This window comes from Lampetra planeri, chromosome 1, assembly GCF_965212315.1.
Source record: "Lampetra planeri chromosome 1, kcLamPlan1.2.h2, whole genome shotgun sequence".
Classification (NCBI taxonomy): domain Eukaryota; kingdom Metazoa; phylum Chordata; class Hyperoartia; order Petromyzontiformes; family Petromyzontidae; genus Lampetra; species Lampetra planeri.
In genome coordinates, this window is record NC_136107.1 from 3,905,962 (window position 1) to 3,929,264 (window position 23,303).

The 23,303-nt window shown below is 47.5% G+C and overlaps 2 protein-coding genes across 4 annotated transcripts; one reads left to right on the plus strand and one right to left on the minus strand.

The window, feature by feature from the left end:
* The first annotated feature begins 213 nt into the window (after window positions 1-213).
* OTUD1 (OTU deubiquitinase 1) lies at window positions 214-3,448 on the plus strand. Of its 3 annotated transcripts, none has more exons than XM_078611246.1 (2): window positions 214-626; window positions 1,037-3,448. In XM_078611246.1, exon 2 carries the CDS (start codon window positions 1,044-1,046, stop codon window positions 2,493-2,495), a length of 1,452 nt encoding a protein of 483 aa, XP_078467372.1. In that variant the 5' UTR covers window positions 214-626; window positions 1,037-1,043; the 3' UTR covers window positions 2,496-3,448. The 3 variants fall into 3 exon arrangements, with proteins under 3 accessions (XP_078467372.1, XP_078467383.1, XP_078467432.1); XM_078611257.1 differs by having other exon boundaries at window positions 214-387; XM_078611306.1 differs by having other exon boundaries at window positions 219-328.
* Window positions 3,449-4,859: 1,411 nt separating this feature from the next.
* MRPL45 (mitochondrial ribosomal protein L45) lies at window positions 4,860-10,725 on the minus strand. The gene is made up of 8 exons (XM_078611430.1): window positions 10,629-10,725; window positions 9,219-9,411; window positions 7,960-8,077; window positions 7,314-7,412; window positions 7,161-7,209; window positions 6,412-6,561; window positions 5,844-6,017; window positions 4,860-5,225 (listed from the first exon to the last, which is right to left on the minus strand). Exons 1-8 carry the CDS (start codon window positions 10,677-10,679, stop codon window positions 5,130-5,132), a joined length of 930 nt encoding a protein of 309 aa, XP_078467556.1. The 5' UTR covers window positions 10,680-10,725; the 3' UTR covers window positions 4,860-5,129.
* Window positions 10,726-23,303: the final 12,578 nt, after the last annotated feature.

Sequence of the window (23,303 nt, forward strand, 5' to 3'; positions counted from 1 at the left end):
AGTCCATGGCTACAACCTTGGCGGAGTGTATCGGCTGCGAAGTCTCCTTCGTGTTTGTGCAGATCGGGGAGGGGGGGTGAGGCATTGCGTCGTTGCACGTTCTCTTGTTCTGGACAACCACAATCGATGGAGGATTATCTTCCCCCACCACCATCCCATCACCACCCCACAACACATCCCCATTGATCGCCATCGCTCGCCAGTAGAGGGGGTGGGAGAGCGTCAACGAAGTTAACGACGCCACTGCGGAACAGCACCGGGCGAGGTGTGGTTCAGGCAGGCAAGGGGGCGGTGGTAACATCCCACGTTCTAGAAGGCTTCCCGTGTTGTATGTTGTTCATGTAGAGAGTTAAAAGGCGTCCACACACACACAGACAGCAGGACGAGGTGAACGCCTCCTGCACGCCTGTGCCGTTTGGCCATTTTGCAATGTCGGCGTGTTTACAATTCGCGGATGGCACGCAAATTGGTTTAGTTGTATCTTTTAAACGGCACGGTACTGTTGTATATATTATTGTTGTGCCATTAATACTTGTGAAGTAAGCGCTTACTGGAGGGAGGGAGGGAGGTAGTGGGTGGTGAAACGTAAACAGACCGAGACAAGTTTGGAAGAGTTCCGGCATCACGTAAGTGGGCCCTCTCTCTGTAATTTTAACCCGAGCACGTAAGGCGAATATATTTAAACTCTTGCTGCAGCCGTGACGCGAGCCGCTTATTATAATCCCACCGTGTACAGAGAGAGAGGAGATAGAGAGAGAGAGCTGTGGAGGAGGAGGAGTTGACAGTAAGTTTTTTTTCGGGGCGATAAAAGAGACGGGGGACCACGTCCACCGCCAGAGAACGGCCAAGGGAGTTGTTGTTGTTGTTGAACAATAAAAGTGGGGACCCGGACGCCGACGAAGAGTTTACAACTCGTGTTTTTTCTCGACATTCCTTCGGCGAAAGCGGATTAGCCGAGGGCTAGTGGTTTTGTCGACAGGTCGGGGGATCAGTGCTCTGAATTTTTTTTTGTACCGTGTTTGTACACCGCCAACAGAGGAGAGATGCCGGCCCTGTCCACCTACTGCCACGACTCGGTGGCCCCAGAGAGGGCCTCGTTGATCATCATGCCCAGGAGGACCGCCGCGTTCTCCACGCAGCCCGGGCCGGCTCGAGAGAGGGTCGTGCCCGTCATGGTGATGGGACGAGCTGGCAGCGTCCACCACCACCACCACCACCCTGGGTCGGCCAGCCCAGCCAGGGACACCATCTCGTTCCTGACCGGCATGAGGTTCGAGCTCAGCCCCAACTCGCGAATTCATCATCCGGAGGTGACCACCCCCACGTGCGTTGGTTATTGCCCAGACGACGACGACAACGACGATTGTTGGATAAGAACAAGGGCTGAGAAGGAGGAGGATGAGCAGCAGCAGCAGCAGGGGCAGAGATGCTGCGCAGAGAAACCCTGGGGTCGCTTGCACCTCAAGCCCGCCACTGCACACAACGCGCGCTCTGCTGGAGGAGACGTGGGGGGTGGACAACGTGGCGACGAGACGACACGGTCGCCCAGCCTCCGGAGTGTCCGCACGCCGCCGCCGCCGGTGGTGGTGGAGGCGATCCCCCCCGTGAGCGAAAGGCTTCGGAGTCAGCTGTCGGTGCCGTGCGTCCGCCAGTCGAGCTTGGAAGTCGAGCCCCCCCAGCCCCAGCCCACAGAGCTGGCCGCTGGCACCACGGATGCCGCCACCACCACGGCCACCACCACCACCACGGATGCCACCACCACGGCCACCACCGCCGTGCTCCACGTGGCCAGCGCACCGGGGGGTCATCATCGTGGTGGCAAGCAGCCTGATGCATCATCCGTGACCACGCATCACAAAACTCCAGACACCACCACCACCAGCAAAAGCAGCAGCAGCATCAGCAGCAAGCAGGATGACCACCGCTCAGAAATGGAGAAGCAGGACGATTACCTGCGCTCCAGCAGCCGCTACCGATTTCACATCATCCCGGACGGCAACTGCCTGTACCGGGCCGTGTCGAAGGCGGTGTACGGCAGCCAAGACATGCACGCCGAGCTCCGCGAGCAGACGATCCACCACATCGTGGACCACCTGGACGAGTTCGGTGCCCTCATCGAGGGAGACGTGGGCGAATTCATCGTGGCCGCGGCGCAGAACGGCGCGTGGGCCGGCTACCCGGAGCTCACGGCCATGAGCCAGATGCTCGGCGTGGGAGTTCGACTCACCACAGGTGGCAGCGCCAATTGTCCCACCGTGTCGACCATGCTGCACCGATTCGGCAAGGGCAACGATGAGGATGGCCCCACCATCTGGCTCAGCTGGCTCAGCAACGGCCACTACGACGCCGTGTTCGACACGCCGCTGGCAAACGACGAGTACGAACGCTGGTACGAGCGCTACGTGGCACAGCAGCGGGACGACGAGGAGATGGCCAAAGCCATGGCAATGTCCCTTTCCAGACTCTTCGAGGAGCAGAACATCAGGACCCGTTAGCTTGAAATGTCTCCTTTTTGCCTGGTGGGGTGGGTCGTGACCAAAGTTTGAGGATCTGAAGTTCCGAACTCGAATGATTTGTATAGGGTGAAATGATTGGAACGTGGAGGAAAGTTTATAATTTACAAGGCAACTTATGAATGGCAATGGGCTGGGCTCCCGGCAGACCAGTTCTCCTGGGAAGCTACATGCGCCGATTGTTGGTTGAAGATAGAGAACTTGCTCATGAATCCATCTGCCTCACACGTCACCCGAGACTATGAAACCAGAGACTGGAGTGTGTTGCCACCTCGGTCTGGAGCCGAATCATGAGAGGCAGGCACAACGTTGCCTGCGTGGCAAGTGGACATTGTTGGTTTGTGCAGAAGAGATGGCTGGGCCACATGTTTTCAGTGTGCTTTTGGTGTAGGAGGGTGAAGGTTTTTGTTTATGCATGTGTAGTTATCGGACCAACTGTTTCAAACACGCACAGTCAAGCATTTGCAAATATTTTATAAGTAGCATTTTAAAACCAGTTGTTAAACAAATGTCTACTTTCGCCTTTATTTACACAAATTCTGGTTGCGGATTGCTTGCAGATGTGAAATGTTAACCGGTCACTTTCATGATATTGGTCGGAGTCGGGAACATTTCTAAAATGTAAATGCTGGACACTGTAAGTTATATTACTTTGCTGGGTTAAAGGTTAAGCTTTTATAGAGTATAAAGTTAACTGGATTTACACTGGAAGGCCCTCTGTTTGAGGGTGACAATAGTTAAGATTACAAGTTTTAGTCGAGTTCTCAATTTAATGTTTGGCATTGTGACACGATTTGTCCCTTGAAAAACATTGTGAAAGGTGTCGAATAAGCGCAAATTATTACATGTCGCGATTGAGTTCCAGTCTAGGAATGTTTCACATTGCTGTTTTGTCAACACTGGAAAAATAAACATTTAACTTTGCATAAAAAAAATTGGCTTCGTGTTTTCATGCATGTTGCAACGTCAAGGATATCAAGGGTGGGAAAATGCATATTACAAACCTTTTTGCCAATGGGTTTCATACATTGACTTAATGAGGGGGCCACAGAGCCGCACTGTAAAACAAAGCTGACTTTTCCTAATGCCATGTTAATGCTCTTAATTTAATGATATGGGCCTCGGGCAGAAACAACTCGCAGGGCTGCTGACCAATAACAGCCAAGAAAAACAAAAGCACCCGAAAGGATTTCGAATTTCTAACTGTAGAGATGCAGTGTTGAAGTCAAATTGTTAAGAATCGAATTGTGTTAAAGGGCATTGATAGCAATGGTAATGTCAGCCTGTCATTGTCAACAGCTCCGATTAACATGGTTGGCTACGAACGGTGTGAAAGAAGTTCAAAATACATACGAGTAATGGCTGATGAAGCATCGAAGCAGTTAATCAACCATTGTCACCTTGCCCCTTGCTGTGTTCTTAGTTACAGCCCTTTTTCAAATAAAAGCCGTTTTAAAATATTTTCTATCCTCGGGAGAGATTTGACCATACAGTATTTTGCTATGGACAGTGGGAGATCGTGTTCACCCATCATCGATGTCAGCCATAGCTGGGAAACAAACTGGGGCAACCGGTTTCATAGTGAAGAAAACTAACCACTTCGCCACCACTCCACCCACTGCCTGATTATAATTTAAGCTTAAGTCACTGGCTTTTCAATTGCTCGTGGAACATTCTGGCAGGATCTGGTTTTTTAGAATACAGTACTTTGTCATCATTCACAGACATGGTCGTTATTTTCCCCAATTATTTGGGTTTACTGAAAGTGGTACTCATTGGCAACAATTAACCTGCAATTATTTTCAAGTGTCCACACTACTGTTTGTTACTTTTAAATCAACATATTACACAATACATTCAAATAAAAACACTGCATTAACCTGTCAATATAGTTGGCATAGCTATCTACGGGTCAATATAATTGTGGTCACGTCTTCTTTTAACGATGTTTATCTGCTTTGTTATTCCTGACATTGAGCACACGTCTCTTGTGCAAAGTACGCTTGATATATTACCAGGCTCTCAGCTGATTAAACAAAGACCAACTGCTCTTTGAAGGATGTGTTGGCTTAAATCGGATCACAGTATGTTGCCAGAGCGGTCTGGACTGCAAGCACTTGATGCATGGAAGACATATTAGCAGTGTTCTTCACTAATTTTAAGAGGGGGGGCACTTTCACCGATAAGACATCAGTGTCAGGGCTGCCACACCGCCTGCAAGGGGTGTTGTCACATGTGTGTATTGTCGGGGTCCGCACGTCAGGGGCGCACTAAAGGCCACCAGGGTGGCCAATGTGTTTGCGCACAATCGGAGGCATTCCACAGAGCCATACTGAAGCATGCAACACCCAAACAATGTGTACTTTATTTACAAACCATAATTCTTGGCATTTAGCTGGTCATTGATGGTTTCGAAGGCCATGGTAAGCACAAGAAATCAGTGTCAATTCTGTCTGCCAGAAATCACAGGAGCCAAAGGCATTGCTTGCAGAGACTATGGTCTCATTGAGGAGCTGTGCATTCGTGATCAGCACATCCCACTTATGACTGAGGGTTTCCTTTCCAATAAGATGCAAACGAGTTGTAGGTCATTTGCCCATGGCAGAAATCTGTCGCTCATTTGTACCACTGCAGAGCAGGAGCTTTCTGCTCAACCATGGTCTCATCCAGCTCTGTCCATGGGTGCAGTTTGGGTCCAGGAATCATTATTGTCTGCAAAAGAGATTGTGAAAATTAGCATCATGGGTATGCCAAAATAACAGCTGCGATGCAACAGTACATGCCATTTACAAGTTTTATTAAGCTATGATGCTAATGTGTGAATTGACTCCCAGTTGTCTAAAGCAGCGGTCCCCAACCTTTTGGGCACCAGGTACCGGTTTCGTGGAAGACAATTTTTTCATGGTGGGGGGTTCATCATTGGATCTTTCCTCCTTTTCAAAGAAGCTCTCCAGCGACGTTGGTTTTTTACTCATTGTGGCTAGGGTTTAGCTTGTGGGCTCACCAAAACTGTGACTGAGACAAGTTCGCAGTGTGGGAAAAAGTCGCGGACGGAAGTGGTAAATTAAATAATGGGTGGACCACGTGCGGACTCACCGCTCTCACCTCCTGCTGTGCGGCCTGGTTCCTAACAGGCCACGGACCAGTACCGGTCCGCGGCCCGGGGGTTGGGGACCCCTGAGTCTAAAGGACCCAATATGTAATGATGGCAATGACTGACCGAAGCATACTTAATTCCAATAAATAACAAAAACAATTCTAATTGCTGTGGATTGCGCTGTTCAGCTGCAGATTTTTTGCATGTAAAATGTGCAGCTGTGCTGTGAGCACCTTAATGATGGGGTCCTTCTCCTTCGTCCACTGTGGCACGATCTTGCCATGGAGCCTCCAGTTGCCATAAGGGTTGGGCAAGTGCCTCTCAAACACCACATACTCTAGCACGTCCTTGGGCACCTCCTCACTGCCATACATGAGCCGTCCGAAGCGGTCATACAGGGCCATCGTCTGCAGGCCCATGCAGATGAGGCGTCATTCAGGCCATTGTTCGGGCAAAACAAGAGACATAATAGCATTGTGGCAAAGATGGCAAATATGAATGTGACAGCACAATGCGCGGTGCTACAGTGGGAGCCAAGGAGGCGATGCTGAATCCTACAGAGAAAAAAACTCTCCCTCTGTATAATGATGAGATAATTACTGCCCGTGTGCAATCAATTAATACAACACGGTACACGGGGGATTGTGTGGCTAGCATCGCATGCCAAGTCGCCATCTCTGCTCAGTGCTGGCATTAATATATATTGAACTTTCTGCAAAAACGTAATACAAATTGCCTAGCAACGGCACAGTGGGGGGGGGGGGGGGGGGGCACGTGCAGAGTTTGGGGGTGAAAGCTGACCTGCTTGGATAGCAGGCGCACGGTGACCTGCCCGTACAGGTTGCCGGGGTCAATAGTCTTGGGGCACCGCACGTGCACTACACGTGGGGGTTCCAGGGACTCCAGAAAGCGCCAGCGCAGCGTCTTCAGCCGGTTCCCTCGCACCATTTCCTGATCGGGCAAGTGTAAGGAAAAACAAAGAGTATTAAGTGCATTGATATATGTTGATAAAATATTTATTAAGGGGCTTGTGCTTAATGTGACTTTTGATATAACGCATTCAAAAGTTAAAGTATCCCTCACGTTGATTATCGACTTCCAATTTGGAAGACCTATTTAACTGGTAGAACATCTATTTTCCCTATGGCAGGGACCAATTTCTACATTGCACAGCCAAGTTCGCACAGAGTGAAACGACCTTAACAAGGACGTGCTTACTTTACTCAGCTCAGAGGGATGATGGGCTTTGGATTTGTGATTAAAAATGGGATATTGCTGCTCTATCAAGCTCATATTACTGGCTATTAGCAAACAAATCTCTTATCATTCATGCATCTGAGTCTATCATATAATAACATTAGTATTTACAATGGAGCATTTGCATATTTCACACTTTATATAGTTGCAAACTGAAGACCATATCTTAATAATTTTTGTTATATAAAACAATTGCAGTACAATTGCAGTGCAACTGGTACAAGAATCAGCTCAAGCTGTGTGTCGAACAAACAGGAACATGTTACGGGTGCTGTGCAGAGTGCTTTTCTCACCGGGAAACATCGCTCTGTCACCAGCTGGTGCAGTCTCACTTTGTTGAAACTGCAAAGCATCGATCGGGCATGACAAGTCACGTTATGACACAAACCAAGGGATAGAGCCGTGAATGCTTGAGCTGGGCTACGGTGCGAGGTGCTGCGACTTACTTCACCAGGCAATCATGTGCTTCCACGTAAATGTCTTGGACCTTGGTGGGAAACGTTTTAGTGCTAAATCCATCATCGTATTCCTTTACCTTCCGAATCCTGCATATGAGACAAAAACGTATATAGATATGGGGGGTGGCATAGGCATAAGAACATGTTACTTTGGACTATTTGATGTTATATGTAGCTTATTCGGAACAATTAATGGATGTTAATGATATGGTGAGAAATAGAGACGTGCAAGGAAATACATTGTTTTATTTTAATCTAAGCTCCCAAGCATATGCTCTCTGCCATCACCAACCCGCACTAAATAGTGTAAAGTCCAGTTTAAAAAAAACATGATCTCCATGATTATATAGGCCCTCATCCAGCTGTGGATTAACAAAGCGCTGCATACATGTAAACATACACATTAATGAGAGTTTGAATTATTAGGCCGATGTGGGAAGTGAAACATCTATCCGTACAAACTAGCGAAGTAACACGTGTACGCTTCCCTTCATGCATCCCCACCCACAACATTGTGAATACATTATCAGACTTTACATCAGCGAAACATTCTGTAAAGAAATACACAACCGTGTGCATCTTCTCTGGAGAATTGTGCACTGGCCAATCGAATGCATCATCCTGATGAACTCACGCAAGCTGTGAAGCTGCAGTCTGCCTTATCTGCATGGCACGCTGCTTCAGGCCTTCTGAGCTCATTGACGTCAGTCGGCTGTCTCCCTCCGGAGGGACATAGCCATCAAAGATGCCGGCTGTGGGACATAAAAAGGAATGTTATTTTCATTTGTGCATTAACCCATGTACAATGACTGATACAGTATTTTTTTACCCCTGATGAAGCTTCAATCTTGTGTTGGGCAGCTCAGGTCACAGAGTCTTGGTATGGGTCAACAAGACAGGCCCTACTGTGTTTATGACATGCCATCGTTAAAGAACTTTCCACTAAGTTTTTTTTATTCATCTGGATCTCTCGCAGAACAGTGCAACCCTTCATGTCAGAGAACGTCCTACGGAAACGGATATTACAGAGCTACTACTGAGATCCCTTCGTGTAGCCCCTGTTCAATACATTAGGGGGACAGCACTTTTCCACCCATTCTGCCACCGAGAGTAACGTTCATCGCACTGCAAGTCGCACTGACAATTTAAATTCTCAAAGCTGCAATTAAGCCGAATTGTGACGGAACCAATTTCCATGTCATGGGGTTTTTAAATCCTATATATTAAGTTCGCTTGCTTGCGCGCTTACGACCGTGCAAATCTTTCGGTCGTTTTTAAATCCTTTATATTAAGTTCGCTTGCTTGCTTGCTTGCGCGCTTACGACCGTGCAAATCTTTCGGTCGTTTTTTATTTATTTAAATCCTTTATATTAAGTTCGCTTGCTTACGCGCTTACGACTGTGCAAATCTTTCGGTCGTTTTTTAACCCACTTCCCGTGATCCAATCGAGCTGACATTTTCCACACAGACTCGTTGTGCGTGACAATTCATTTTCGTGAAAAAAAATGTGTAAAATTTTACACTTTTTTAGGATTTTTTTTTTATATTTAATTACCAATTGCTTAATGCTGCCAGGCAATCATCTGACCCATAGGTGGCAGCCATTTTAAGCCAGAGGACGAGAGGACTCTAGCCGCCACGCATATAAAGGATTTATAGTGAAAAACTTTGTTTTTACGAGTAAATTTTTTTATGCAATGATGACAGGGCCAAAACCATGAACTCGCTACCTTTAAAAATCCGGTTTTCGAACCCAGAATACCAGCGGTGCCAACTCAGTTGCTCCGACTCCTGAGCCAGCCAGTAACCTGCAGACCTTTGCACTACCGTGTAACAGCCAGGGCAGCCCTCATAGGTGAAGAGCGTAAGCAGCGCGTGTGGGGCGGCATCCACCTGTGCAGGTGATGTTGATGGGCCTCTCCACATACTGCTGCCGTAGCACGACCCCAGCCGCCCGGGCCCGTGCCTCTCTGTCAACATCTTGCTTGTACTTGGCTTTGATGGCTGGCGGAATGAAAAACCTTTTCTTTGTTCTCACTGGGATCACGATGCTTTGGAACGCTGGCTTGATGTCACTCAGAACACCCTGCGAGGTAAAAACGGGACACATCGAGAGCGTGGGGTTTTTTTGCTCAAGTACTGTACTGAGAAACGTGCGTTTAAAATATTTGGCTGCTATGAATTCCCACATGAGCCACTTCGTTGAGCTATCATGTGTGGCCAGGTCGCTTCTGAAAAAGAGCTACATAGCTCAGTGGGCTGAACCAGGTAAAATAAAAAACTTAGTTTATAGTTTAGTTTATATTGTAACCACCGTATTACACGTGCTCAAACATCCCCTATGACCTTCATCCAGCAGTAGATTAAAAAATAGCTGTACAATAATTCAAGGGGCAAAGCCGGACAGATGGCTGGGTCGAGCAAATGTGTTGACACTTCATCGAGCCATTGTCCATCTACTGCTGGATGTTGGGCCTCCGTGCATCTTCACCATCCCTGCATTGCCAGAACCCCCATTTCACTCCTTCACATGACATATAAACTAAATTTATTTTATTTTACCAGAAGAAACCTGGCTATCACAAATAATAGCACAACGAAGTGGCTTATCATTTGGAAATTTACAGCAGCCAAATACTCTAAACGCATGTTGATTGTAAATGTGGTGGGAAAACCCGAAGGACCCGGAGCAAAATCCACTCTACCACGGGGAAAGAGACACGCGAACTCCAAATACAGCAGCAGCAGGCGCCAGGGTCGGGATCGAACCCACGACCTCCTGTAGACCAGGCGAGGTAGTTAACATCTCAAAACCACAGTGGCGCCTCAGGACAACGTAGCTGATTAATTTTATGGCTGACGATGAGGCTACAGATAATTATGAAGCTGGTGATGCAGCTTATGATGAATATGCTGATGTTGAACATAGATTCGAGATGACCCAAAACCCTCGACCTTGACCACAACTCCGGGAACCCACGCGGCTCGCCGGCCTGGCCGCGGCGACACGGGCAGAGACAGAACGAGCCAACCTGCCACCTCCCGCGACTGATGCACAAGAGTGGCGCGCTGCATATATAACAACAACAACAACAACGAACAACATCATGAGGAGGCCCTTTCCTGGTCCGGGCCGCGACGAGCGTAGGACGAACGGGATAACCGCGGAGCGTGCTCAACGTACGACGGACGTTCACAACGGCGCCCACACAACCTCTTAAATCGACGCAACTGGGCGATTAAGGACGGCCGTCGCCGTTAACTTATTTAAGGCGTCTTGAAGCCCGCAAGGGAGCGACTCACGCGTGTCAGCGGTGACAGCCACGCCGCCTGGCTCAACCTGAGCGCCGCCATGATGATTCCGGCCTACCGGCAAAAGGGGCGGTGCCAGATCCTGGAGGGAAAACCTCCAGCGGGGTGGGGGGTGGGGTTTCAGTTTTTAGTTTTTAGTTTAATTTATTAGGTGGTAGCCCTCTTCTTGGTTCTTTCGGTAAAGTCACGTAGAAGTGAAGTAATAAAATAAAAAAAATAAAACATAATAAAATAATTCTCACGACGTTTCGGCCACAACGCAAGCAGCCGTCCTCAGGTGAAGAATGAAACAGCGCCAAGCTTGGAGCGTATATTTAAGCTGGGTTGGAGGGGTGGAAGAAGAGCGCCTTGACAAAATAATTTGCATATCAATAGGAATTTAGCATATTTATAGAAATGCGTAGGAGGTGGGCGGGGGGTTTCAAAGTCATATTATGCCCGTGCATTATGCAGGATTAGCAGCATCAAAGGGAGGGGATGGGGGTAGCATTAACAAAGGGAAGGAATGTTAATAGTATGTAGCTGCAGTTACTAAACAACAGAGGTGGGACAAAGTCATTGTTATGCAAGTCCAAGTCGAGTCGCAAGTCATCAAATTCATGACTCGAGTCTGACTCGAGTCCAAGTCACATGACTCGAGTCCACATCTCATAGGTGGGACAAAGTCATTGTTATGCAAGTCCAAGTCGAGTCGCAAGTCATCAAATTCATGACTCGAGTCTGACTCGAGTCCAAGTCACATGACTCGAGTCCACATCTCATAGGTGGGACAAAGTCATTGTTATGCAAGTCCAAGTCGAGTCGCAAGTCATCAAATTCATGACTCGAGTCTGACTCGAGTCCAAGTCACATGACTCGAGTCCACATCTCATAGGTGGGACAAAGTCATTGTTATGCAAGTCCAAGTCGAGTCGCAAGTCATCAAATTCATGACTCGAGTCTGACTCGAGTCCAAGTCACATGACTCGAGTCCACATCTCATAGGTGGGACAAAGTCATTGTTATGCAAGTCCAAGTCGAGTCGCAAGTCATCAAATTCATGACTCGAGTCTGACTCGAGTCCAAGTCACATGACTCGAGTCCACATCTCATAGGTGGGACAAAGTCATTGTTATGCAAGTCCAAGTCGAGTCGCAAGTCATCAAATTCATGACTCGAGTCTGACTCGAGTCCAAGTCACATGACTCGAGTCCACATCTCATAGGTGGGACAAAGTCATTGTTATGCAAGTCCAAGTCGAGTCGCAAGTCATCAAATTCATGACTCGAGTCTGACTCGAGTCCAAGTCACATGACTCGAGTCCACATCTCATAGGTGGGACAAAGTCATTGTTATGCAAGTCCAAGTCGAGTCGCAAGTCATCAAATTCATGACTCGAGTCTGACTCGAGTCCAAGTCACATGACTCGAGTCCACACCTCTGCTAAACAACCACGTAAAAAACTAAAGTATAAACTACGTAGTATCATCAGTATACTAAATATACTTTCCAATAAGCTGAACTACTAACAGCAAGTAATACATTACAATTCTACGTCGCAAAAAATATAATATGCTTCCAGCTAAACTTTTTTCTCTTACATCACACGGGTCTACCCCGTACTATATACTACCATAGACAAACCCAACATTAAATTATATACTGTATTACTATACACCACTCTATACCTTCGTCCATAATATTATCCTAAGTATTATTCTACCCACCCTACTGTATACCACACTGCTGTATATTCAAACGTCGTACTGAGATTATAAATGTGGGTTTGCTCTCCAACACAACGGTGTGCTGATGATACTAGTAACGAATTGGCACGTTCTGTTTAAGTGACAAACCTTACTAATTGGCTGTGTCGGGTGGTGGCGGGTTTAACGACACATTTATATTTACGCGATCTAACCCAATGAAACCTCTCTTATGGATGATATTGGTCGCGAAAGTCCTCTAAGTGTTGTTAAAATTAAACTGACAATTCAAGAACCCACTTGCTGTACTGCCATCTCGTGGCCACCTCAGCCTATCGCGGTTTAGAAGCTTCACAAATGCTGTGATCCACCAACCTTCAAAGGACTGAAAAAGTACCTGAAACTCCTTTAAGAGGAGACCTAATAAGCACGGTTGGCTACGTACTGTGCGAAAGAAGTTCAACATACATACATTGGGATTTAGCAAGACCCCTAAACATGCATTTTTGTGCAGCTATACACTAGTCCAGGGGTCGGCAACCTGCGGCTCCGGAGCCGCATGCGGCTCTTTTGAACCTTGACCGCGGCTCCGGGGCGGATGCTAGCGAGGGGAGGAGGCGCACTGTGACACCTGCTCTGGCGTTGCCGCTGCTGACAGGTCGCCGCTCCGCTCCACACTGCCCGCCCGGTGACAGGCAATAACGTTGCCGTTGCTTTGTCACATGTTTGGAAGAAGTAAAAACCTTCCTGGGCAGCAAAGAGCTCACCTTTGCTGAGCTGGAACAGCCAGAGTGGCTGGAAAAATTACATTTTATGGTAGACATGACAGCACATCTAAACACGCTAAATACAACCCTTCAGGGGAAAGGAGGCACAGCCCTGCACATGCTGGAGGAGGTTTTGGCATTCGAGCGCAAGTTGACAGTGTTTGTCAAAGATTTACAGAGAGGTACACTGTCTCACTTTCCCTCTTTGAGAGAGTTCAAACAAAGTCATGATACGATAAATTTGGAATATTTCAAGTCTGCAATCACCACAATGCAAAGTTCGTTTGGGAAACGATTCTGTGAGTTCAGAGAGGAAAAAACGACATTATCCTTCCCTGTCACTCCCCTGGCGATCGATCCATCCCTATTGAATATGACTGCATTTGCAGGTGTAAGTCAACCTGATCTTGAGATGGAACTGGCCGATATAGCCGACAAAGATATATGGGTGTCCAAGTTCAAATGCTTGACCGCTACTCTTGAGGATGTTGCCCGTCAGAAGGCCATTCTGGCTCAGAATCATAAATGGAGTGATATTGAAAACCTTCCCAAACAGGACAAACTTGTATTCGAAACATGGAATGCCATCCCCAACACTTATATAAACATGAAAAAGTATGCATTTGGAGTCCTGTCGATCTTCGGCTCCACATATGTATGTGAGCAGGTCTTCTCCAACATGAACTATATTAAAAACAAACATCGATCACGCCTCACAGATGACAGCTTGCAAGCCTGTGTGAAAATGAAGGTGACGTCTTACAGCCCTGATGTGCAGACACTGTGCACTGAGGTTCAGGAGCAAAAATCCCATTAACCAGGTAATTTAGCTATTAATTTGCAAAAATATATTTTACATTGTTAAGTGAAAAAGTCCTTTTTTTATTCAGATTGACAGCTGACTGCACGATCCTGTATATAGCAATAAGGTAAGAAACAATATATGCAGTGTTATATTTGTTTTAAATGTTGCAATGGTTTTGCGGCTCCCAGTTTATTTTTTCCTTCGGAAACGGGTCCAAGTGGCTCTTTATGTCTTAAAGGTTGCAGACCCCTGCACTAGTCAGATACAATGCACAGGCAAGCACACTCATCAGATACACATGGACAGGCAGCGAGAGACACGCAGACAGAGATATAGGGGCAGGTAGAGACAGACACAGAGATCGACAGAAACAGACGGATAGACAAGCAGACAGAGACGCAGACAGTTAGACAAATAGACACAGCAGAAACACAGAACAGACGTCTGGCTGGCAGAGTGGAGCGGTGGGCTCTGGTTAGCGCACTCCGTTCCTTAATGTTGACACTCCAACCGATGCTCCTGCTGTGTTGTGGAGTGACTCATGCAGCCAGCTATGGCTGCAGGGTTTTGGGTAGTACATGTTGTTTACGTCGTTAATTGTGAAAATTCGGTCACAGTTCCCATGATCACTGTTTCATTGCTTTTATGGCTTTATTTTGGTGATTTTTGAAAAGTTTTTCGGTTTGGCCATGTTTGTTTGTTGTAGTACAGAGTTAGACTGATGGCCTTCATCTAAGTTGTCTTGTGGTTGTTGTTGTTTGACTTGCATCCCACTGGGATTTTTGCACACAGTGTTGGTGTACGGTGCTTTTTCTGCAATATTTTGCTGTCTTTTCTTGGATTTTATGTTTGCACTCAGTCACGTATTCACTTTAAGATGTTTTTTTGTTCATGTTTTTGTTTTTTTGTTTGTTGCGGTTGCACCCGATTCAAGAGCCGAATGGCTCACCGGGCAAAACCTAATTAATGAAACTTGAAACTTGCTTTAGGTTCGATTCCCGACCACAACTAACATCAGTGACGAATATCTGAACCGGTCCTGGGACTCCACTAGGTCAACTCAACCCTTAAATCAGTACCGAGCACAATGTTGTCCTTCCCCCACACCTCCGATAAGGGAACGTCCATAAATGACGTCACGCACCGAGGGGGGGGGGGGGGCGGTCAGACATTTGTGACGATGTGTGACGATGGGGGGGGGGGGTGAGAAATCTGACGTCACATCAAAATGCGCAACTTTAAATAAATATAGACAAGACGTTCTACTTAATTAAATATACTTTTTAATAAATGTTTTCTCCTACATCAGAGTGCAGCGCCACATTAGATACGCACTACCATGACAATAGTTTAAAGCGATTTGAAGCATGTTTTATATTTTTGGGGGGGGGGGGGGGCAGAGCTTTGTGACGTCATATTTGAGGGGGGGGGGGGGTCTGACTTTTTGTGACGCCGTGTGACGAAGAAGGGGGGGGGTAAAAAATCGTCAAAAATCGCGTGACGTCATTTATGGACGGCCCCAAAGCACGGTTGGCTATGTACAGTGCGACAGATGTTCAACTTACATACCTACACACACAGGCACACATAGTAGACATACAACCAGTTAAAGACATAAATGACAGAGGCTCACACACATCGGGTAGCATTGAAACACATTTATTGGGTATCTCTGTACAGGACAGGGTTTTCATAATTCATTACTGGCCAATCATCCACAACTGGCCACGACTGTGCGCGTCACCGGAACTCGAGAACATGAAGAGCGAGATGACGCGTCCCGTCTTCATCACAGCTCCACGAAGCATCCTCCTTCACCCACCCGGGACGCGGCACAATAAGTTTCACCGCACCTCATTCCAATATAATTCATATATATACTATAAGTGACATAAATTACATTTTACATGGGCCAAATAAATTACAGCAGTCCGCTTCACGTAATTACACGAACAATCTTGTGGTGCTGTGTCAAGCGGCATTCCACGCACCCCAAGAGAACAGGCAGGCATGTTTATACCCTGTAGCTTCATCACAGGGCGAGGGAAGTTCAGTGTCGCCCTGCTCAAATGGACGTGACCCGAACGCTCAACTCCGTCGTCAGCCCTGAGCCGGTGGTGGAAATTCCACATTCATATGGCAGGGGCCAGCTTCCCCCTCGGAGGACCACCACTCTTTAATGTCTCACAAAGTAGTGTGTGTGTGTCTTGTTAACCTTGAAAGGGTGACGGGCCAAGTTGGAAAACTCGACCTGGATTTGAACTCGCAACCTTGTGATTGCGAGTGGACGACACACCGGCAACATTAAATACAGGTACTCGAGTGGCACACTGGTTAACGTGGCTGAATTCCAGGCAGGGTGTGCTCTGCCGTGAACATACAGTGGACCACGTCAGTTATGAGTTGGTGAAAAGGCAAATTCCTCCGATTTTCTGTGGAGGGGAAAAAGTTCAACATTACAGAAGGCGGCAGCTACTTTGCTATTATTTCTGCTGCACAACTGCTTAAGTTGCCTCTTTTGAGCACATCTGATGCAGAGATGCGAACACACACAGCTGCCTCGGATCAAATTGTATCTCCTGAGATCGCTGTCCTTCGTAACAGAAGTTAGGCATGTAACGAATACTTTATTTATCGATGAAAAATTTAATTCTCAGCTCAAGATACATGCATGTAGTACGAGAATCAATTATTTACGTTGTATGCAAATGTTACCTACAGGCGAACGGAATTAACGAAAAGGAACATACGAGGGAGGAAATATCGAGACGGTACAATTGAGAGGCAAATAGAGATTCTTGAATCAAATCGTAACTGAATCATTAAACCTTCTTGGTTCTTTCGGTAAAGTCACGTAGAAGGGAAGTAATAAAATAATAAAAATAAAACAAAATAAAATAATTCTCACGACGTTTCGGCCACAACGCAAGCAGCCGTCCTCAGGTGAAACCAGGTCTGTCGAGGCGACAGCGTCTGAATGAAACAGCACACGTGCTTGGAGCATATATAGAAGCTGGGTTGGAAGGGGGGGGGAGGGCGTCTTGACAAAAGAATTTGCATATCAAGAGGAATTTAGCATATTTATGGGAAATGCAGGTATGTGATTAGTACTACTTATGTCCTCGCATTATGCAGGATTAGCAGCATCCAAGGGAGGGGATATGGGAAATGCTTGCGTTGTGGCCGAAACGTCGTGAGAATTATTTTATTATGTTTAATTTTTATTATTTTATTACTTCCCTTCTACGTCACTTTACCGAAAGAACCAAGAAGATGAATCCCTGCAGTCACGAAAGTTTTAAATCGAAACTGAATCATTAAAGTTTATCGAATTGCGGGGGGATTCAATCGGTACATGGATGTAATGGCGTTACCACACCGGTGCAGCAAAACAACACACCGGACCTCGTAAAAGTTTGACGATGTCGCTATTACCCCTTGAGCGAGCTGCAGGACTCCTCCATGAGAAGTTCCACTGGGATTCAACAGCCGATTTCCCATTCGAACGTGTGACGCCACGAGTTAGTAATCTTTTGATGTCACCGTTCGCCGAGAAATGATTCCGGAAATAAATCGAGGAACCGTCCGACCAAATCTAAGACATCACGAGAAGTGATGTTGACGCACCCCGCAAGATTTTCCCGACCGGGGTTGTGAATCACGGACAAATAAATAATGATTGCGAAAAAAGTGTTTCATACCGCGCATCACCGGTGTATCGCCAATACATTCACATGCACAACGGGGGAAAAACCCCGACACACTCGGCATAACCAGCTGTACCACCTCTCTGTTATCCCCAGCTATAATGCTGCAGCATAGAGCCTTCTTCCTACCGTAGGTTTATCTCGCAGCGTTTGAATCTAAATATTACGAAATTAATGCCCACGAGATGACCCTCTCACTTCCATCCCGAAACACAACTCTTGCATGTGTGACAGTGACAGGCGTCACACGCTGCATAGGATCAAAGGGGGGGGGGGGGTGGGGGAGGTCATTGCCCTCTCAGTTTCGCTCATGGTGCCACAACACGCAGATGCTGCATCACGCACCACGCACACCTCGGGGTCGAGAGGATAAGCAACGCTTGCCGCGTGGAGGTGGTTCAGGCCACACCGCGGCACGAGCACGGTCGGCGTGCGACGCTCTGGCCGGAGCATCTCTCTCCTTCACTCAGTGGCGTTATGCGTACACGCGAAAGTCAAATGTCTCCACTAAGACGGATTAACGCAACATCGTCCTCGAACAGAAAGTGTTACAGCAGCACGAAGTCACGCGCAGTTTGGTTCCCGTGAGCGCATTCGACCCCCCCCCACCACCACCACCCCCATCCCTGCACGCAGGATGATAATTCATGCATACGCATCATGGGTTACGTGGTAAGGCGGTTCCAACATGCAACCCTGCCCTCGGCCAGTGCCCATTTAGTCAACCACAGCCACGTCCGGACGCGCAGGAAGAGCAGCGGCACCCGTGGGCCACGATGAGGCAAAATGCGGGCTTCGAGAATAATTTCCCTACTCTTAGTTCTTTCGGTAAATTCTAGATTTGAAGCTTTCGTGACTGCAAGGATTCATATTCTTAGGTTTTTTCGGTAAAGTCACGTGGGTAAAACATTAAAATTAATAAAAGTAAAATAAAATAAAAATCACGACGTTTCGGAGGCAACACAAGCTTCCGTCTTCAGGTGGAACCGTCACAGCCACGAAAGCTGTATCAAGTAAATGAGAGATTGCAGGAGCTACCACTCCGTTTATATAAAGTAAAGTCACGTAGGTAAAACATATGAAATTAAAATTTTAAAAAAAATAATACATGTTGATGTTTTTATATTTTATATATAAAAATTGTATTTTTTATTATTTATTAATTTAATTTTAATTTTTTTACCTACGTGACTTTACCGAAAGAACTAAGAGCATGAATCCTTGCAGTCACGAAAGCTTCAAATCTAGAAATAATTTCCCCGCCACGGAGACTCGAGTCAGGAGGGCCGAAACACCTCTGCGGGCCCTTGTGTGTCCCGAGTTTCGGGGACAATCGTTTGATCAATGTTGGCTGGCTTTCGGTCGGCGAAGTCCCTGCTAGTTACTTAACTTGCCGCAAAAATGTTGGTTCGTATTGAATCATTTTTATGAGAGTTATTGCCCACCACCCCCCCCCGACTCCATTACCTACAGACGCAATGCACAAACGCTTAAATAATAAAGGTAGTGGCCTCTCCGCGGGGCCCTTGGACACCGTGGCTCAGATTTCTGCCAAAGGACCCCTCGCTTCGGATTCACTGCAGTGCAGGGGCACAGCCGGCGAGAATGCAGCGACGGGTGCAGTGTGTGGGTGCCGACACGAAACAACAATACACACGGCACGTCTTCCAGTGACATGTACACACAGACTCAAACACAGTGTCACACGGCACCTTCTCTCCGTGTGACACGCACGCACACACACACGTGGATCTCCAGAGTCTCAGACACAATATCACAAAGTATAGTAACGCTCTCATTGTCGCACACACACACACACAAAATAGCGTCGCAGCGTTTCACTGAGTCTCCTTACACAACGCGCCACACATTATAATTACGCAGTACTGGACATCGTCTCATTTCCACAAGTACGCGCAGTGTTTCAGTCTCGAAGACAACGTGTGAGTGTCACGCGGTTCGGGTGTCACACGTACACACAACAACAACAACCGCCAATCGCCACTAAGTAGTGGCGCTTGTGCCAGGCTATGTGCACGTTGAGGCCACACACACACACACAGTGTTTCACAGTCTTAGTGTCAACACACACACACACCAAAGTGCAGTGTCACAGCTCTCCTTCATCTACCTCACCCTCAAATATTAAGACTACAACATAATTTTAAAATACTACTTTCTCTAGCTTTCCGTCATTCAGGTTCCTTTATAGACCTTGTACTTTTTTTCTTCTTCTAAAATAATTAACATAAAGGAACAATTACATAAGTTAGACAGGCGTGACCCTTGCAAGCGTAGATTCGCTGCTGCAGGATCACTGTGGAAGATATAATCCCATCATTAAACGCCAATGAGGTATGTTCTCTCCACTCAACGTTCCGCAACTTTTGATCACCTTCAGCTATTGCGATAAAACTCAGGATCGTGAAGTGCAACGGTGCAGCACGGCAGAGATCCCAAGGGTACACGTAGCTGCGGTTGGCATCACTCTGCACAGGAGCTCCCCTAGGAGGTTGAGCGCTATTCTGGATGTGCTGTGCCAGGAGCATACATATATTACTGGTAGGAACCTCCTGGTTACACCAGCCCACAGGGGATTATTGTGTCCGTCGTGCAGGGAGGGGCTGGGTGGGGAGGGAGGGGCTGGGTGGAGAGGGGAGGGGAGGGTGGGGAGGGGCTGGGTGGGGAGGATGGGGCTGGGTGGGGGGTGGGAGGGGTGGGGCTGGGTGGGGAGGGAGGGGCTGGTCACCCCGTGGTGCCCTTATAAAACTCAACGTTTAACCTACTCACGCCGGCTTGTGCCCACCCTCACAGTCGGCCATATTTGCGGAATACACCACGCCGCCGTTGACCCTGGCCATTGACTGAGCAACCCAACGTTCCTACCAGCTCCCTCCGCAGGAATGTGTTAATATTTTCCAAGTCATTGAGCTGGACAGACACGACTGAAACAAAGTCCTCGTGGTGGTGGAGTTCGGTGTGGGGCTGCGTGCGGAGCGCAGCCACTGCAATTGATCGTCGTTGCCGCTCGTCTCACACAATGACCATCAATCCCAGGGTCGAATGAAGACCGCGGCGAACGCTGTGGAGTTCTGCCGAGGTTCCTAATCACACCCTCCTCGGAGGAGCCCACCACTGCTCCGCACGGCTTTGATCTGCGCAAGAAAACCTGCGGCGCTCCATTCACCGCTTCAGAACAGCGACTGGTTTGCTGCGCCCAATACTCCCTCCACAAGTGGGAAGTTAAAGGTGACCTGCAGTGTGACTGCAGCTGCCCGAACCAAACAACGGACCGTATTGCGAGCAACTTGCATTCGACGCCCGTTTTATGGCGGAATGGACAGTAACTCCCGAAGCTGTCACGAACTTCAACCTGGACTCATAATTTACACATGCAGTACTTGCCAATTGAAAATAGATTTCCAAATGAACACGTGGGGTTTGGCACGTGCGTGCCAGCGGGAAGGGCATATTCTACACAAGGCTTTTTTTTGGGGTTAGATTGGATAATTATAAATGTGTCGTTAAACCCGCCACCACCCGACACAGCCAATTAGCAAGGTTTGGCATGCAAACAAAATATGCCAACCAGTTACTAGTTCAGCACACCGGTGTGTTGGAGAGTAAACCCACAGCATTTTTCAATTCGACTGCAATGTTTTGCCGGTAATTCCAAGCAGCCTCATCATGTGACAGCCAGAATTGTGGAGAATTCCTCCTGTTTCGGTCTTACATAGAGGGATACATGTGATGTCGTCACTGTAAGCTAATCAGGTGCAAAGACTAGAGGGGGGTTAATGTCGTCATATACATTACAATGGACATCTAACATTGGCCTCTATGATGGATAAAATTGGTCGCGAAAGCCTACGTGTTAAAACGGGCATATTCTACCGATGTACACTTAAAGCCCTTGTGCAAATACACTGCTGGATTAGGGCCTTATTACGCCGTGCAGATCTTGAGATGTTATTTGACCGTACATCACCGTGAGGGTTAGGAAAGGCTGCGAGCAGTCGTTGGGGGGGTGGGGGGGATAGGACAGTACAATAGATCTTGCTGCAATGTCCTCTGCAGAGGACGCAGTCTCGTATCTTTGCCCCACTTGAAGAAAAAGAAAATCACAATTTTCCTGCACATTTGCCAATTTTTCTCCCAACCAAAATGTGACGCAAAAATGTGTTTCCGCCAACACGAGAATTACCCCCCCCCAAGTGTTTGTTGATCAATTTATACGGACGCGCGAGTGTGTAATATTTTTGTTTACCGGTGTCCAGTCTCCCGAAAACACCACGGGCCAATGTGAGAGCCACGCTCAGTTTATGGAGGCAGCGTCACGCTCCAACTTTTCACGCTCCCTCGATCGTCCACGCCGCGCCCGTGGCTATCGAACTCACTGGCACCCGCGAAGCAAACAACTGGCGCTCGCATCAGCGGACGTCCTGTGATCTTTGTCACCTGGGTGCAGATGACAAAGCCATGATGAGAGTGTGCGCGCAAGCGGTGGAGCTTGCGGGGTGGTTCGAGCACAGCTCCGTAGTGTTCCACACGACGGAAAAACATGGCCAGAAAAATAAACATCTCTTACGGCAGCCACATTTGTTTTTGCATTAGGCTACACGTGGTGGTAGTTTTGTGGGCAAGATTCTTGTCATGAACCCGGCAACACCCGACAAGATTTCGACGTTTGGCTTCAGAATTTTCACTGCTGAATTGAATCGTTTTGTAAACGTGGCAATGTTGTCGGGTGGCTGAGGGTTAATGATAATAACTTTTGCCTAAACCTACTACGTGGCCTCACTCAAAAACAAATATATATCGGCGACAAAAAAAAACATTAAGTTCATTCACATGAATTTAAAATCTTCTTGGTTATTTCGGTAAAGTCACGTAGAAGGGAAATAATATGCGACTTTACCGAAAGAACCAAGAAGATGAATACCTGCAGTCACGAAAGCTTTAAATTTAATTTAAAATATTTTTTCTTCATTAGCGAAAATTTCAGATTTGTGTTAAATAAACCCGGAACACACAACCTGTGTTACGTTTTTACAACTATGAGACATTTGTTTCGCATGTCCTACAGTTCGCGTTTGGATACATTTCCTCGGACCATAACAAATAAATAGGAATGAGTGTCCGCGTCACTAAACTGTGATGCGTACTCGCTGTCGCAGCCTAGCAAATGAGGGCCGGCGTCTTGATCGACTTCCCTTCCCCTGCACACATGTTACATCATCGTAAAAATTCACTCTGCACTTCACTCCTGGAATCGTCAAACGGAGCCACTCAGTGCAAATTGGTGCGCACGGGAAATTTTCACCGAGTGCTTCAGGACAAACAGTGAACTTGCTGGCGTTGTGCTGCCAATTTGTTAAACAGGACACACACAAGTGGCGGAGACTGAGCTGGCTTGATAATACAGCCCATGGACATGTTGAAGCAGTAAAGGAAACGCTCGTGCATAGGCAGAGTGTACAATTAAGATGGGGCGGATGGCCCCCAGCGGTGTAGCGTGGTTGGCATGGACCCTGGTGCGCTGAATGAAATGGGAGGGGCTGACCATTTCCCTCGTCCATCTTCGTAGCCCGTGGCATGGACCCCTCAGAGCTGTGGGCCCCGGTGTAGGTGAACCACCTGCACACGTGATACGGACATCACTGCGTTGCTCCCTTGAGGAGTTTTTAGTCTAGACGCTGCTG